Here is a 17,355-nt window from a genome sequence, read left to right on the forward strand (position 1 = left end):
TTATTGCCCAACCCTTTTTAAAGACTCTTTTACATTTTATCGGTCCTGTGATAAATGTCAACATTTTGGAGGGTTAGGAAAAAGTCATAAGATGCCTTAACAGCCTTTATTGTTTTGCAAAATCTTTGATGTTTGGGGTATTGATTTCATGGGACCCTTTTCTCCATCCTTTGGTTTTGTATATATTTTATTAGCTGTAGATTATGTGTCCAAGTGGATAGAAGTGATACCTTCGAGGAAAGATGATGCCCAAGCTGTTTCAAAATTTCTTAAATCAAACATTTTCTGTAGGTATGGGATCCCTAAGGTTGTAGTGAGTGACAGGGGTACACATTTCTGTAATAGGATCGTTGATAATTTATTTGCAAAATTTGGTGTTACTTACAAAGTCTCCAATGCCTATAACCCCTAAACCAATAGTCAAGGTGAAATTTCAAATAGAGAGGTGAAGCATATACTAGAAAAGATAGTGAAGCATTCCAAGAAAGACTAGAGTTTATACTTGGAAGAAGCACTGTGGGCTTACCAGACTACATACAAATCACCCATTGGCATGTCCCCTTACCGTTTGGTCTTTGGGAAACTTTCCATTTACCAATGGAGCTCGAGCACAAGGCCTATTAGGCAGTCAAGCAATGCAACATGAATATAGAGTTTTCTGGAATGGAGAGGAAGTTGAAACTGTAAGAGTTGGAGGAGCTTAGACTTGAAGCTTATGAAAACTCCAAACTCTACAAGGAGAAAACAAAGTTCATGCATGACCGGGGAATCCTGCGGAAGGACTTCAAAGAAAGCAAACGAGTACTGTTGTATAAGGCCCGGTTCACTTTCAAGCAAGGAAAATTCAACACTTGATGGGATGGGCCCTACACGGTCACAAGAGTGCACAGCTTTGGCATGGTTGAGCTTTTACATGAGGAGACTGGAACTAGATTCAAAGTTAATGGCCATCTATTGAAGCTCTACCATGAGAATCAAAAAGCCTCCTTAACTCCTAGGTCGTTTCTCTCCTTTACTCATTTACTTACTTTTGTCATATTATTGCTCGTGATATATTTCGTGCATTGGTGTGCTGATTGAGTGTTAGGGAGAAACCATCTCAGTAGTATAGTTTTAGTGTAGTTAGTAAATTTTCTATTCAATAAGATTCCCTTCTTATTTTGATCTCTACTCTTCCTCCTTGTGTGCTTAATTGTTATTGTGTGGCAAATTGATAAATTATCTATTTTTAATTGAAGGAGAAAGTTTGCTACTCTATTTTGTGTGTTGTTTTGCCTTATCATGATCTTATTGAGCACCTTTTGATCTCATATTGTGCACTTGAAAGTTTCTGAAGTATCCAACTGCCTCTTTTATTTGCGTGCCTTTCTTCTTTTCCTGCTGTGTTTTTCTGCTTAACTCTGATGTTTCTGGCAACTTTCACAGCGGTGAACTTTATCTTTTACTGTGGCAAAGATGTCTTGCTTATATGTGTTGCTCTCGGTATACTTTCATCGTGGTAAACTCTAGCTTTTGCCATGGTGAAACTCACCCAGTTTCTGTGTGTTGGTCTCGGGACACTTTTACCATGGTGAACTTATGATTTCACTACGACGAGGCCCCTTTCCTTCCTCTCTCAGCTTCTCGGGACACTTTCGCTGTGGCGAACGTTACCTTTCACCATGACAAAACCCTGAGTTTTGCGCAGTCTGTTTCCTCTAAAACACTATTTTTCAGTGTGAATTTACCCTCCCTAACTGCCAACCAATTCCATTTATTCCACTCTATTTTCGTCTTTTCACTTCCCCCTCAACCCTTCACCTCTCCAAACATCCCCTTCAGTTACAGATTTTCCTGAAACCGTTAGCCCCCCACTTTTCCCCTCTCCACACTCTCGAATTTTCATTCTTCTCCTTCCTCTTTCCTCTTTCCTCTCCCACTGCTTTCTTTAGCCTGCTCTGTTCAACCATTGTCACTCCTCTATTTTGATTGTTTTCCCATCTCTACGCAAGAGCCTTCCTCTCTTTTGTAAGTTTTCTTCTTCTTCTCTACCTTTTTATTCTTTCTTTCTTCTATTTTCTATTGTGTTTATGGTTTTTGTTGTTTCTCTTCGTAGTTCTTTTAATTTGTTGATTGAGTTGGGATATTTTAGTTTCAGTTTTCAGTTACATAGCCCTTAGGTTATCTAATGATTCATGGTGCATTTTATTTTTCTGTGATTCCTTTACTCAATTGTGAAAGTTTTTAGTAAATTGAAAACCTCTGAATCATTACATATCCATTTGTTATTGCCTAGGTTGCTAATTTTGGTTTTCCTGGGGTAGTTTTAGTTGCTGTCTGTTTGGTGATTGTTTAGTGTGTTTTGTGTGTTATGTTCAGAGAATGCCTTGTACTAAGAACCCTGCACCTGTGTCTGAATCTAATTCTGGTGATGAGTATACTTTTGAGGAGTTGTATTAAAAGATTGATTAGAGACCTCTTCTTAAAGAGCGACCTTTTCCCTTAGACCCCCTAGATAACCCTTTTGTCTGCTAACTCCGAGCATCCCAATTGACCGGTTTGGTCCAGGAGCGTTCCATGGGCAATGACGCTTTGGTTTGCCATCTCTATACCTATGCCTGATTTCATGGTGCTATGATCATTGATTTTTGCAATGTCTGTGTCCACTGTTCTTTTACTGCTGAAAACATTTGCTACTATTACCGCCTTCCACCTTGTCGCCATTCAAGTTATTCTAAATATAGAGATAACTATCCTTTTGACGATGTTATCCAAACCCTGTGTCATGAAGGTGCCACTTGGTGTCGCCCCCCGCACTACAGAACAATATCTTAAGCGGTTTGAATTCCGACCTGAGGCTCGTCCTTGGCTGTACTTCGTCTGTAACAACTTAGTACTCACCACCCACTTAGCCAACGTCCCTAAGCACTAAGCCCTATACATCTACCTTCTTATGATTGATCATTTGATGTAGCTGACACCATTTACTCAGCTCTCTGTGATGCCATCAACACCCCCAAACTCACTAATAGCATCATTTTCCCTACTTAGTCATTGACCTTTTCTGTGTTGCTAATGTCCCTGGGTATAACAATGACAGCTACTTCGAGCCAGCCCCCTTATTTTGATATGACCACCTTAAACAGCTTGTCATTGGCCCACCTCCCCCATCCAACCTGTTTATGATGTTGGAGCAATCCCTGTAGCTGATGCACTACCCCAAGAAGGCCAGGAAGATCAGGAAGCCCTTGAACCTATCACCTTAGACACCCTAGCTGATGATATTAATGAGCTAGCAGAGCATGTCTACTATTTATGTGTCACACTCCTTCGAGAGATGAAGAGGCAGAAGGACCGCGATGCTTTTTATGATCGAGACCGGTGTTATCGCCGTCATGTGGATACTTTGATTGCTAATCGGTTGAACTTTCTCCTATCCCTTGAGGAGGATAACCCTTAGAGCAGAGCCGGGACATCTGGAGAGGGCACTTCTGGTATAGGACCATCTGGGTCTGGGGTAGATGACGCTGGGATGCAATAGTAGTTCTTTCTTTGTTTGCTTTGTTTCTTGTTTTTATTTTTGTTTTGAGTCGGTGTTGTTGGATACTTTTTAAGCCTTTTAGTGTTTTTGTTACTTTGTATTTTCCTGGTTGGATTGAATGTTAGTTTAACTGTTTGGCTACTGATGGCCTTCTTATTTTGTTGTTATCTTTACAATTGCTTTGATCCCTTACTCTATTTTCACTTATCCTTTTTGTTTTGCCTACAACCTGTCACTCTTCTCCCTCCTCTTTGTGAATTTGATATGTTGTGCTTTAATTTAAAATTAGAATTCACAACTTCCGGTTCACTAGTTGATTGGTTTGCATGTACTACTTTAAGCATTGAGGACAATGTTATGTTTAAGTGTGAGGGAGGGATCTCCAATTTTGACTTCAGCAAATGCTTCATTATGCATCCATTTTGACTCCTTAAGTGCTTTAGAACTGATCAATTGTGTGTATTTTTGAAGTTATTGAAGTTAATTTCTAGGGAAGTTTGAAAATTACATTGCATTCTGTCTGTGTGCTAACTTTCGCCGCGGCAAACTCTAACCTTCGCCGCAGCGAAGTGCCTTTTTCTCATCCATTTTCACTTCTCAACCATACCTCGCCACGGCCAACTTATGGTTTCGCAATGGCAAAGGCCCAAAAAAAAACCCTAAATGCTTTATAATTTCATTTTCAGCCTTCAAAAATTCCCCTGGTTTAAATTCTTAACACTCTTGCATTTTTTAAAATTGTTGGAAAATTCAAATTATACTTGTGCTTTTAGAAAACTATCTATGTTTTTAAATGATAGTTAAACTTAGACTAGTCATTCTCCACTGTTTTTGACAAAGAGTAAATGAGGGTACGCTTTGAAAATAGAATTACGCATTTTTAAACCTTGAGATTGATTAATCGAGATACTAGCCTTGTTGGAAGGATATTTGGCCTAAATTTGTTAAATTGTGTGAATATGTTTAGTGTCATATTTCTCTAGAACTTGTTTTAATTCTTAATCGAAGCTTGATGAATCAACATCTTGTGAACATGACAGAGGCATTCGATTCCAAACCCTTATTACCCAAACACAAGCCCAAACACTTTACCATTGCCAACCCCTTTGGACCTTCACTTTGAGTACATGCATACAAATAAATTGTAAATATTTTATTATATTTTGGCCTTGGTTTTATGTTAACAAAAAGTGTGAGAAAAGCCAAAAAAAGAAATAAAATAAATAAAAAAAGAAAAAAAGAAAGAGAGAGAAATGAAAAGAAAAGGGAGTTGGTATGTTAAAAAAAAATTTTAACTCCTTTCTTCAGGAACGTTTATGTTTGTTTCGTGGATAGAATAATTGTTATGCTTGTACTCAATTCCTCTTTCTCTTTTATTCCATCCATTTCACTTGAACTTCACTAACATTTACTAACCCTAAAGTCCTCTTGATTTGCAATATGCGGTTCTTGTAGTGGAAAGGTAGAATTATCACAAGCTTGTGGTAGAGATTGGACTGAACAGATTTAGAGTGAAATAACCCCAAGACAAGTGGGTTGAGAGCTAAACACATACCCTTGAGATAAATCTCTTTTGCTCAATCTTTTGGATTAAATACCCATAGTGTTTACTTTCTTAGCATATCATTGTTTTACTGTTGTCAATCTCCGTAGGGATTTCTTACTAAATTTTCTACTCTCATCTCTAAGCATGTTAGTATTTCTCATCGTACTGGTATCTTTTTGAATTATTTTTGAGCTTTGTCCAGGAGTACAAAGGTCTAAGTGTGGGGGAATTTGATTGAACTCAAATTCTTTATATTACTTAATGGCATTTTCCAAGTTTTTGTTACATTTTTTGGCTCATTTTAATGATACTTAAGCTTAATTAAGATTGAGAGTCTTTGCTTTAAGTTAGTGTTGTTTGAGGGTAAAGTTGTCATATTTATTCATTAATTGCATTCAATTGATTTTTAAGACAATCGATACCTCAAACTATTGCTTTTTATTTCAGGACACTCAAGAAGGAGAGCCAAGAGTGAAGACTAAGGAAGTGCAACACACAAGACACAACAACGCCTCTGCCAGGTTTCATCGCGGCCAACTCATGTTTCGTCATGGCGAAGCGAGGATTTTCTGCCTAAAGATTCCTCCGGGAAGGTTCGCCGCGGCCAACGGCGAAGACACATCAGTAAGCAAAAGAGCTCTCGGCCATGGTTCGTGCGGGGAAACCATACCTTTACCACGACAAAACCCTCAAATCAACAACCCAGACCCAAACCATTTTCAGAAATTTTACCTACCCACTTACACAAACCGACCCAGTACACCTCATTACCGGTTTAAAAACTCTATTTTTGTGCAAGTGACATCATTCACTTGGACAACAGCCTCCATCTCTGTTCTCTCTCAACTTTCTCTCATCGAACCCTAATTTCATCTATTTTCCACTATCAAACCTCTACCATGGGAAGCTCATATTCATTCCCAGTTGAGATGCTTCAGATTTCTATGTGTGGCTAGGCATTTTCATTCCTCTTGAAAGTGTAGCAATGGCCAGAGTTCTATGAGCTAAGAAGTGGAGTAGATTAATCCTAGTTTAGCTATGAATTTATTAATTTCTAGGTTTAGGATTTGTAATTTGTAGCTAAACTACCTGATTATAGTAGTAATCAGTTTTGGATATTTATTTGTGCACTGGATTGGTTATTGTAGAACTTTTGAACTTAAATATATGAAGTATCATGCATGTCAGTTGTGATCTTTTGATTCTCTCTACTCTTACACGGTTGTGTCTTGGTATTGAGTTGATTTTGACTGTATTTGACTTGTTACATTAATCAATCTTTCTACACACACTCAGAGCACTTCACAGGATCTTGAGAAATAGAGTTCATTGATTAAGATTCTGGACTTAAAGAGTACTTTAAGGTTTATCATTTTGAAACTTAGTGATTTCTACTCCCATATCAATTGATTTTGATCTATGACAGCCTGAGCACACTTTCAAGAGGATCTTCATTATTGTTTGGTTATCTGTTTATCATCATTCATTACTTATTTCCCTAAAATCCAAAAATATTTTGTTGATCATTCAGTTCAATTCACTTAATGATTTTGAAAAACCAAAACCCCCTGTTTATGTTCAAGTTTGCATTGCATGACATTAAGTTAGCTTAGGTCCATTTCATTAAGGCTCAGTTTAAGTGAAACGACCCGAGGTTGCACCCTATAGTGCAATCCTTGGATAAATATTTTGATTTAACCTCCAAGGTCTGGAATAGGTTTTGAGAATCACACACTTAGCTAAACAGTGCTAATAGGAATCTAAGGCATTGATACTGATAGGCTCGAACCCTAGTACTTTATTGTCTTAGACCCTTCTTGTTCTACCTTTAGTCGGGTCTTTCTAGCTTACATTCCCTACTCTAACCCCTTCTTAGGGATTTACCTGTCGATACTCAGTCTGTCACTATATCACAAGGGGTTCTTCCTCTATTTGGAGCTAGCCTGAATACCTCTTGTTCAGGTCTTATAGCTCTAAATTTTCTAACTTTGGCTTTCCTCTTTTAATCGGAAGAAAACTGAGCTTAGCCTAATCAATAATAAGGTTATCTGAAAGAAAGCCATGGGTACTCTCTCTGTACTGATTTACCACTGAAGGAGGTTTCTGTATCTTAAACTCATCCCTGGTTTTCATCTTCCCAAAGAGATACTATACTCTTACTCTTATGGCTCAGCTACTTCCCTTAGGCTCGGTTCACTGTGACCTTAGGAGCTACTGCGCTCTACCGTGAGCCTCTTCAGGATCCATGATGACCCTGGAATACTATCATCTATCTGAGCCATATTAAGATCTTTGGGAGACTCTGACCATAGGGTTAAGTAATAAAATAAGTCACCTCCACTTAGGGTCCGTTTGGATCAGCGATTGGAAAAGTAGCTTATAGAAAAAGTAGCTTATGAAAAAGTGAAGTTGGTAAAAGTTAAATTGGATAAGCTGAATTGTGTTTAGATTGGAGTTTAGACAAGCTAGTTTACAAAAATGAGATTGGAAAAAGCTTGTTTGGATTATAGTTGAGTAAAAGTAATTTTGGCTGAAAAATTACCAAAATGGGCATGAGTTTTAATAAATAATGAAACATGATGAGAAATTGATTTAAGACAATACAATAAAATTAAAATAAAATAATATGAAGAAATAAAATTTAATGAGTGGATTAAATTATAAAATTTTAAAAAAATCAAAAAATATTTGAAATATAAAGTGAAACATGAAAAAAAAAGAATTGAGATAATATAATGAAGAGGTGAAATTTAGAGTGAATTAAAATTGAAAAATTTAGAGAAATCATAAAAAATATTAGGCAAATAAAAGCAAAACATAATTTGAACGGATAAAACTGTTTTGAACTCCAATTAGTAGTATTGCGACAAAGTGAAATGAAATAATAATATTACATAATTAATTAATTGATAAGCTATGGATAATTTGGTCTCTGATTGCATCACGGACGCGATTCATATGAGATGAAGACTGTGAATTGACATTTGAAGGTGATGGTTGACTAGCTTCAGTCTGATCATGTTCGCCAATTACATTACCATCTTCAGCTTGTTGAAAATAGAAGTCAGAGCTTGAATGTCTCCTTATAAGGTTATGAATGGCCATTGTTGCACAAACCAAGTACACTTGTGTTTGGAAGTCGTAACTGCGCATATTTCGTAGGATTTGAAATCTATTCTTCCAGACACCGAATGTTCTTTCTATTGTGCACCTTAAACTGGAATGATAATAATTGAAGGCTTCGTTACTATTTCGGAATCCTACTTGTCGTCGGAAGTCCGGAAGGTGGTAGCGCTCAGATCTGTATGGACCTAGATATCCATTTGGTGTTGGATATCCCGCATCAACCAAGTAATATTTCCCTAAAGATTCATGAAACAATTTCAGACGTTATGAAATGAATGAAAATATAAAATAATTAAAAACGTGCATGATTGGAACATATAAACATATACCTGGAGGTGGATGAGGGAAATTTAGAGATGAATTTGTAATAGCGCTGTCAAATATACGAGCATCATGTGCAGATCCCTCCCATCCTGCCAAGACAAAAGTGAAACACATATCCCAATCACATACAGCCATGACATTTTGTGATGGATTTCCCTTTCTGCCAATAAATCTATCTCGTTTTGCAGCGGGGACAACACACGGTATGTGAGTACCATCAATTGCTCCGATTGCGTCCTTAAAAAATGGATAATAACGTGGATCATTCTCAATTTTTCTATGAGTTCCACGAAATGTAGGATCTACAGGTCGAATAAGTTCACTTGATAGGCTAAGGCAAGCTTGTAGTACATTGTGAAAGTGCCTACTTACAGTTTCCCCTGAACGTTGAAATCGTTCCTGGATCATCCTATTACATTGTCCATGTGCAATCGTATTTAAAAACATCGCGACCACTTCTTCAATTCCTATGTACCTAGACTTTCGCAAACCATGTTCCTCCAATTTAGTACATAAGAGGTGGAAAACATGTTTATCCACTCTAAACATTTCAGGACATCGATCATCATGCCCATTCATAATGTCTTGTACCCATAAATTTCCTGTTTGCTCACTAGTTCTACAGGGTTGTTTAAACATATACATTTCACAGTAATGACCAACCAATGCACCTACTGCTTCATATTGTGTTAATTCCTCATTAATCATGGATAACCGTCTTGAATGGTCATCTTCATTCCACTGTGAATCATCATTCCAATCCCTCAAAGTATCTTCATTCCACGGTGAATCATCATTCCAATCCCTCAAAGTATCTTCATTCCACTGTGAATCATCATTCTAATTAGCCATTTCTGGAGTTAACCCTGTAACTATAATAACAACAAAGTGTAAGCATTATAAGGACTACACTAAACCCCATGTAAATAATTTTCACACTGCAAACAGAAAAACCAAACACATAGATGACAATTAGAAATTAGCATAAATATATTACATAGTCATTACTAAAGTTCCTACAACAAGTCACATCAGTTCAGGTTCAAACAGCAAACATTTCAAGTTAACATCCTAAACTAAATCCTATTCTAGAGGTGCCTACTTCCATGTGTCTGGATCTTGTGCTGCCGGTATTAACCACGCCAACAACTTCCTTCTATCATGCATAAACCCCAAATAGGCTCGCCTAGCCCACCTCAACCGCGTAAGCATCTTGGCACATGCATAATATAGTTGATTGTCATCATTAAGCTCCTCAACGGTAGTCAGGTGTGCTAAAACCTTGTCAACTACTTGGGGATCTTCAACCAGTGCTGCTGCTCGCTTGTCAGAAGCAGCTGCTATAACACTAAGACTATCAGAAATTTTGAGTAGACGCGGCAACTTTTTTCTTCTTCTTTACATCAGACGTCTCACCCCTCTTCCTCTTTCCATAGCTTCCTGAGCCACTTGGTCCAGTACTCGCAGGGGTGTTTAAGTTGCAACCGGCAAAGTCATCGGTGAATCCTGCATTGGCTGTTGGGTCAACTCCAAAATTTTCATCTTCACTGTCCCCTGACCCTTCCTGTTGGTCCAGGCCAACTCTATAAACATCCTCCTCCTCTTCTGTACCAGCCTGTGTCACAGGTGTCGACTGGGGCTGTGAGGCTGATGGTGCATACATATACTCTCCCGAAGCCACAACATCTTTGAATATTTTCTGCAGCTCTGATGCAAACATCAACCCCTGATATCTAAATTTCTTGAAATTAGGGTCAACCTACATTACATTAACATAATTAGGCAAAATCAAACAAAGTCGTAACGGATATTCAAAATTAAAACTCAACCAACGGAAATAATTACCAGTAATTTTCGTTGCCACCACTCATCGGAGGCCAAAATCCTATTTGTGGCTACATCATAACCAATCCCAGTCTCTCCAGACATCAGTTTATCCCACAATTTCCAATCTTTTCGCAATATATCAAATCTATTCTTCAATTGCCTTCTATCATACATTCTCCCGCTCCTTTCTTGAAAGTTCTTTTCAATTTTTCCCCAACCAGGCCTTGTAAATGATGTTCCTTGTCGTTCCTTGTGCACTATTTGCTCGGCACAAACATCGATTAGAATCTTTGTCGTGTAAGGATCCCATGTCGCTTTTCCCTTATCATTGTCCATTTCTTTATCCTTTTGATGGAAACAAAACTAACTGGATCAACCAAAACCCTAAATATATAATAATGAAAGCCACATTATGTAATCACCAAACAAACATATATACTATTTTCTTAATATTATTGTAAATGCATTTGTTATCAAAACTCCAATTATTATTATGAAGTCGTCAAATATTAATTAACACATTATAATTGCAAAAACTGTTTTGCTTTCTTATTCAAAAACTCAATTAATCAATTGTTTTTCTTATTGTTTGAAAAAAAATTGTTCATCTTTCAATTAGAACTGCCATATTTTAACAGAAACTTAATTAATAATGACTTATTTAATAGAAATTTAATTAGGGAAGACAATTCAGTAGTTAATTACATTATTAAAAACCAGCATTATAAGGACTAAAAAATTGTTATCAAATTACTTTCTTCAGTCTATTTCACATAAAACCACTGAATGATCAGTGTAACACTCTGATATACACTTCAATCTATTTCACATAAAAAATTTTTTTTTTTTGTACATTTTTCTTTCAAAATTCCAGGACCATTGCAACCGAATGATCAGTGTAACACTCTGATATACACATATACACAAGCTCATACGCACTTATACAATATCCAGAATGATCATCACGTTTTCACCAAAAAAAAAAAGAATGATTCATCACGTATACAAGCTCTACGTTCTGCTCCCGTTAATTCACCTAAAACCACCAGCAAGCCGTCGAAAAACCAGAAGGCAAACAATAAAATTATCCACCAGCCAGCAGGAACAGAGGACCACAAGAACCACCAGCGAACAGAGGCTGGAGACCATGAAAATACCATGAAAATAAAAATAACTACCGGCCAGAGACAGAGCACCGCAACAAACCAGACCGAAAAAATAATAAATCGAACACCGGCGACGGAGAACTCTTGACTTCCACCGGCGACAGCAAATCCAAGCAAGAATCAAACCAGAAAAGAAAGAAAAAATTTTACTCACCAACCTGTAACAGATCAACCGAATCGAAGGCAGCTAGAGATAGATCCCACCGTGTATCAGACTCGCAAGACAAGATCCACGAACAGCTCGAAACCACAGGCAGACGGCGGCGACCTCGGTTACAGACGGAGGGACCAGCTCGGACTTGCAAGGAAGAAGCACCTCCAGCCGACCACGGACACCTCACACCCACGACTCGAAGCGCACGACGATGACAACGCCACAGCTCACGGCGACCAGAGAGGGACCTTCAGCGGGGCGACCAGCTACAGAGATGGCGTGTGACTCCTCGGTGAGAAAGGAACGAGCTGTGAGAGGAAAAGGAAAATGGGAGAGGAAAAAAGGACCTGAGTTCTGATGTGTAGGAACGGGCAAACAGCTTCTCTCGTTTTTTTTTTTCCGCCAAAAGCTCTTCTAGGTTAAGCATAAGCTCCTTCCTCTAGCTTATGGCAATTGGGCGTAGAATCAGGCTTTTGGCACATAAGCCCAATTGGAAAAAAGTGAATCCAAACAGGTCCCTGTTGCAACCCAGCTTATTTTAAAATTTAAGCTGACTTTAAGCTCAATTTAAGTGAATCCAAACAGGCACTTAGTTGGTAACTTGACTGATTATTCCCCAAGACTTTTCCAACAGCCAATATCATTCTCTTAAGCCTCATTCAATTCTCCAGGCCACCTATCTGCTTCTTTAGGTGCCTAAGCCAATCTGCCTTAGGAGCTCTCTTACTCCTCTATCTGCTCTTACCGTCTCTAACTACTTTAAAATAGTACAACAAGAGGACTTATGTCACACCTTACTTATATAATACTTTAGCATTCATTTAGAACCATTCCAGACCACTTTGGATGGTCTTAAGCTTAAAAATTTCAATTTGGACGTTAATTTTCGAAAAATTACTGTTCACTGTCCAGTTTTCAGATTACAGGTCCAACTTTGAAAAATCATAACTAATTCTAGAAAAATCGTATGTAGGTGTTCCAAAATTCTACAAAAATATCTTTCAATGCTCTTTAAGGGAAAAATATTCAACTGAACTCATCCTCACTTAAAACGTACAGTTTATTGGATTAAAATTACTATTCATTTGGTAAAATCTAGACTTTCCAGATTCTGCGCCTTAACTTCGAAAATTCATATCTCGTTGTATACACATCCAAATGATGTGATTTACCACTCATTTTAAAGCTTGGGATATGCATTATAAGTGTACCAAATTCTGTAGCTTAACTCATTCATATGATTGGTCGAACTAAAGCTTGAAATTAACTGCTTCAGGACCTACGTTTTATCCCTTAATATCTCTTTACTTTAATTCTTTTTATTTCTTTGGCATACCTAACATGGGCTTACTTTTTCCCATTCATGCTCATATACTTTCATTCATGCCATAAACATCCTAAGCACATACATTGAATTGATGGCATTCATAACATAACTTACAACATAGGAGAATTATACATTGAATAATAATATCAATCATTAGCATTAATAATTCTCCACTTCTTCTCCTTGCTTCTCATGCCCTTAGTGCCCATCATTGATTTGACCTAAATGGTTGGTTAGGGAGGGGGTGAGATTCAGGGGAATCTCAGTAGCAAACATTACTACATACATGCACAAGATGGATGCTAGTGTATGGTATGTAGTTTTTCATAAACTTAAGTTAACTAGTGACATGCCATCATGCTTTATGCTTGGTATAAAAATGCATGGCCATGGGAACATATTAAAAACAGCATTTCCAGCAACAATCATCATGTCACAACATCATTCAAACAACAAATACAAACCAACACATAAGCATACCATGTCAAGCACATAAAGGGTAAGTTCACTACCTTGCACCTTAAGCTTTCCTCTTACTTTTCCTTTGACTCCCTTGACTTTCCAACCATGTGGGCATTTGGTCAACATCACTAAACATCCTCTTGGATGTTCCAAAGGTCCTAAACATAACCATAATGATGACACAATCCATTAGGACCATTAGATTACATAAAGTTCAAGACTAGCTTTCTTGAACCTCAACCCTTTCTCTTAGTCTTAGGGTTTTCTTTCTAACTTTTCTAATATAAATCTTATCATTTTACATCCTTATGATCTATTTCCTATCAATTAGGACCATTTTAGATGGCTTTAGATTCAAGAATATCAAATCTGGAAATTTTGGTTCGCGGTACTGTTCACGCAGAATCTCCAGAATTTTTGCTCAACTTTGAAAATTCATAATTAAATCTATAAAAATCCAAATTGAGTGCTTCCAAGTCTCACTGAAATATTATTAAGTTAAATTTAAAGGAAAAATATTTTCAGGAACCAATTCTACGCCGAACAGTACCAAAATTGTACGGAACTCGACACCCTTCCAAAAGCTTAACACTGTTTCCAGATTTCAAACCCTAAATTTGAAAAATCACCATAAATCGTACACATATCCAAATGAAGTGTTCTACCCATGGATTTAAAGCTCACAGAGTGTACTTTAAGCATGCCAAATTTCAGAACCAGATATAAACAGTAACTAATTCGAAAAAGCCATCAAATCAGCACGTAATTCTTCCAATTTTCACATAGATCCACTTGGATCTACCATACTCTGAGGTGTTCTAGCAAGATCTAACAACCAAACTCCCTTCCCCACTCATCAACCATTTTGACCAGCCATCAAAAGGGAGAGAAGACAGATTTTTCAACCTTAAAAGAGAAGGAAAGCAAGACAAGAACACATCTAGAACCAAGATCTCACCTTGAGTCCTTGATTGATGACCAAAGTTGATAGCTTTTTCTTGGTTCTCCTTCAAAACCCTCTCTTTTCCCTCTTCCTCTCACTTGGACGAAATTCCATCAGCAATTAGGGGGAGAAGAAGCTCATTAATGTGTACAAAATATCCCATCAACCATCATTAATGTTATGCCAAGTGTCATTAGCCTACTTAATCTTAATCATCTCTCTTAATTAACTTAAATCATAATGTAATTAAATTTCAAAGTCAAGATCCTCTCCAATGGTAGCTTGACAATTGGACAGCTTTAATTACCATCCATTAAAGGCTTGACAAGTGGCGACTTGTGACCCAAGTAAAGTGCAAGACTCTGATTAATACTTTATCGGTGCACTTTTACTCCGGGTTTAACTTCTTTTCTATAATTACAGTGCTCTGGCCTCTGTAATTATTTTCTGTCAGATCCATAAATTCTCTTTAATTCTAGAGAGTATCTATGAATTTTCTTAGCCCATAACACTTCCTTTAAGCCTTGCATAAAATTCATTTACTAAAATACCCTTTTATCGGCAAAACCGGCTCTTTAATTTCTTAAAGCCACTCTACTGGCCTTTTGGTTGCGGGACTAATTTTATAAATTAGTACAACCTTTCAACCATTTAACCTCATTTTTGTATACATTTTTGAGGTCTCTTGCTATTTCAAATAATTACCTCAAACGGTATACTTTTTACCGGTCACAACCTCATAAATTCCATTTAAGCTGCCTCAGGGGTATTTTCATCTTTTCTCTTCATAGAAGAGTCTTAGAATATTATTTCCCATTTTCTGGGATTTTCTTGGAATTTTCTGTACACTCTTCCATTTTTGCCCTTGCTGGTCATAACTTTTTGAATTTACGGTTTTACCCCTACTTAAGCCTAACCTCATAGAACCATCTCTTTAAGGTTTCTAACTTACCCATTGGCCTGTATCTAGCCTATTTTCTCTTTTTGGGCCTTCGAGACTTTACTGGAGCCTCTAACCTTAATTATACTTGTACCCCTGAAAACTTTTACTTTGCAGTTTAGTCCCTGAAACTGCTTTAGCTTCCTTTCTCGTCTTTGGGACTTCTGCTCACAGGGGTCTGGTAACCTATTCAATTTAGGCTATTTCTGGAACTTCTAGGACTAAAAGTCTAGATGTTACAACTTATGCAACTTCTCTTTCCCATATGAGCATACTCTGACATGCATAATACCTGACATTCCAATGTAAGGAGTACAAGCTCTTATTGGTTACTGTGTCTATAGCGTGCCAACCAGACATCTTATTACTAAAAAAGAGCCTCTTATCCTGATGCAACTAATTCTGGAAGTTATAGGGAGAGGACTTATGAGGTTCTCTTCTCTCTACTTGCCCTTCTCTGTTAAGCTCAGGGATATTAAACCTTAGCTTTGTTCTTGGCTAGTCATGCTTCTATTGGGATAAAGTCAACTCTGGTTGCCTTGCCTCGGCTGCTCCCTTTTCCTACTTGGACAGGATATCTTGCTCCATCTAGAGCAATGTCAACTCTGGCTTAGAGGACAAAGCTCCTAATTTCTCTAGGAAGACTCATAACCAAGACCATATCCCCTGTGAAGGGTGCCTCTCAACCTAACCCCAAGTGATTGAGTATCTCTTAACATTATTAGGAATATGCCAACCTCATAATGCTAGTTCCCCACATAGCTATCTGTTTCATTCTCATAACTTTCTCTTCTTCTTGATCCCTAAGAATTCCATTAGGGCTATCCATCTTGACTTCACTATCTCCAAGTTCCTATTTATTTGTTCAGGGACTTGAGATAGCTACTCTATCATGGTACCCTAACTCTAACGAGGCTGTAAGAGTTTGTCCAACTTAGGTGGCCACTACACCCTCTTAGTGGTATACAGACTCAACCCCTAACTATCTTGTTCAACTCTTTATAATTTCTCTTCCTCTTGAGGGGAGATCTGATAGCACTTAAATAGTGACTACTACTCTCTCTCTCTCTGATCTCCACTAGTCTTACTCTCAGTGACCTCATAGTCTATCGAGTCTTATTAAGATACCACCTTAACATCTAAGAGTCACCATTTCTATTTATCACGATCAAAATCCTTGTTCGCTGTAATGAAAGTCACTACTTCCTCTGGTGATCACTTCTATATTCGTTCGTCACCACCAATGCCCTTGGTTCATTGTGACAAAACATACTTTCTCTTAACCTTTGCTAGTCTTATCTAGTTTCGTTCATCATGGTATTGCCTATCATCTGAAGGGCTTCCATGTCCCTAGCCTCACTGTGATCCCCAACTAAGTCGGCTACTTCCTTTCAGCCAATTGAGGAAGGGTTTGGCTCATATCTCTAGGCCATTAGCACTTCTGGTTCCCCCTATCCTCAGGGATCACTAGTAGGTGGAAAGCTATCTTTAGCTCTTTCTAGCTTTTTATATCCATTTAGGAATAGAAGATAGCTACTTTGATCGTGCTGCCTTAACATCATATTAAGGCTATACTAATTGTATCTAACTGAGGCTGCCACTTGACCCTTTCTGCTAGGGTTTAGACTCATACCTCTATCTAACTTGTAAGCTATTATCCTTTCTTTCTCTAGAGGGGAAGTCTCTCTATTGTTAAATAGTGGCGACCTTCTTTAGCTTATGATTTCCTATCATCATTTATTTGTTCCTTTCTAACTGAGGACTCAAACATCACCTCCTAGTGATCTTCAATACTTATTTTTCCTAGAGCATTCACCTTTAATCCATAACCTTAGTTGGACCTTAGCTAGTATTCCATCACTAGCTCTAACCTAAACTGGACTTTTCTAAATCCTTGCAGATAGTTCTCTTTTTCCTTTGCTAGAACCTCTATTCTAATATCAAAAATATCACACCTTACTTATATCATACCTTAGAGTCCATTTAGAGCCATTTCGGACCATTTTGGATGGCCTTAAAC

The 17,355-nt window shown here is 37.7% G+C and overlaps 1 protein-coding gene across 1 annotated transcript; it reads right to left on the bottom strand.

Annotated features, from left to right (window-relative positions):
* Nucleotides 1-9,614: 9,614 nt before the first annotated feature.
* Nucleotides 9,615-10,679, bottom strand: LOC114711683 (L10-interacting MYB domain-containing protein-like). The gene is made up of 3 exons (XM_028896100.1): nucleotides 10,362-10,679; nucleotides 9,933-10,275; nucleotides 9,615-9,853 (listed from the first exon to the last, which is right to left on the bottom strand). Exons 1-3 carry the CDS (start codon nucleotides 10,677-10,679, stop codon nucleotides 9,615-9,617), a joined length of 900 nt encoding a protein of 299 aa, XP_028751933.1.
* Nucleotides 10,680-17,355: the final 6,676 nt, after the last annotated feature.

The sequence above is a fragment of the Neltuma alba genome, unplaced genomic scaffold (genome assembly GCF_004799145.2).
Source record: "Neltuma alba isolate B1F8T4 unplaced genomic scaffold, ASM479914v2 tig00011304_pilon, whole genome shotgun sequence".
NCBI lineage: Eukaryota > Viridiplantae > Streptophyta > Magnoliopsida > Fabales > Fabaceae > Neltuma > Neltuma alba.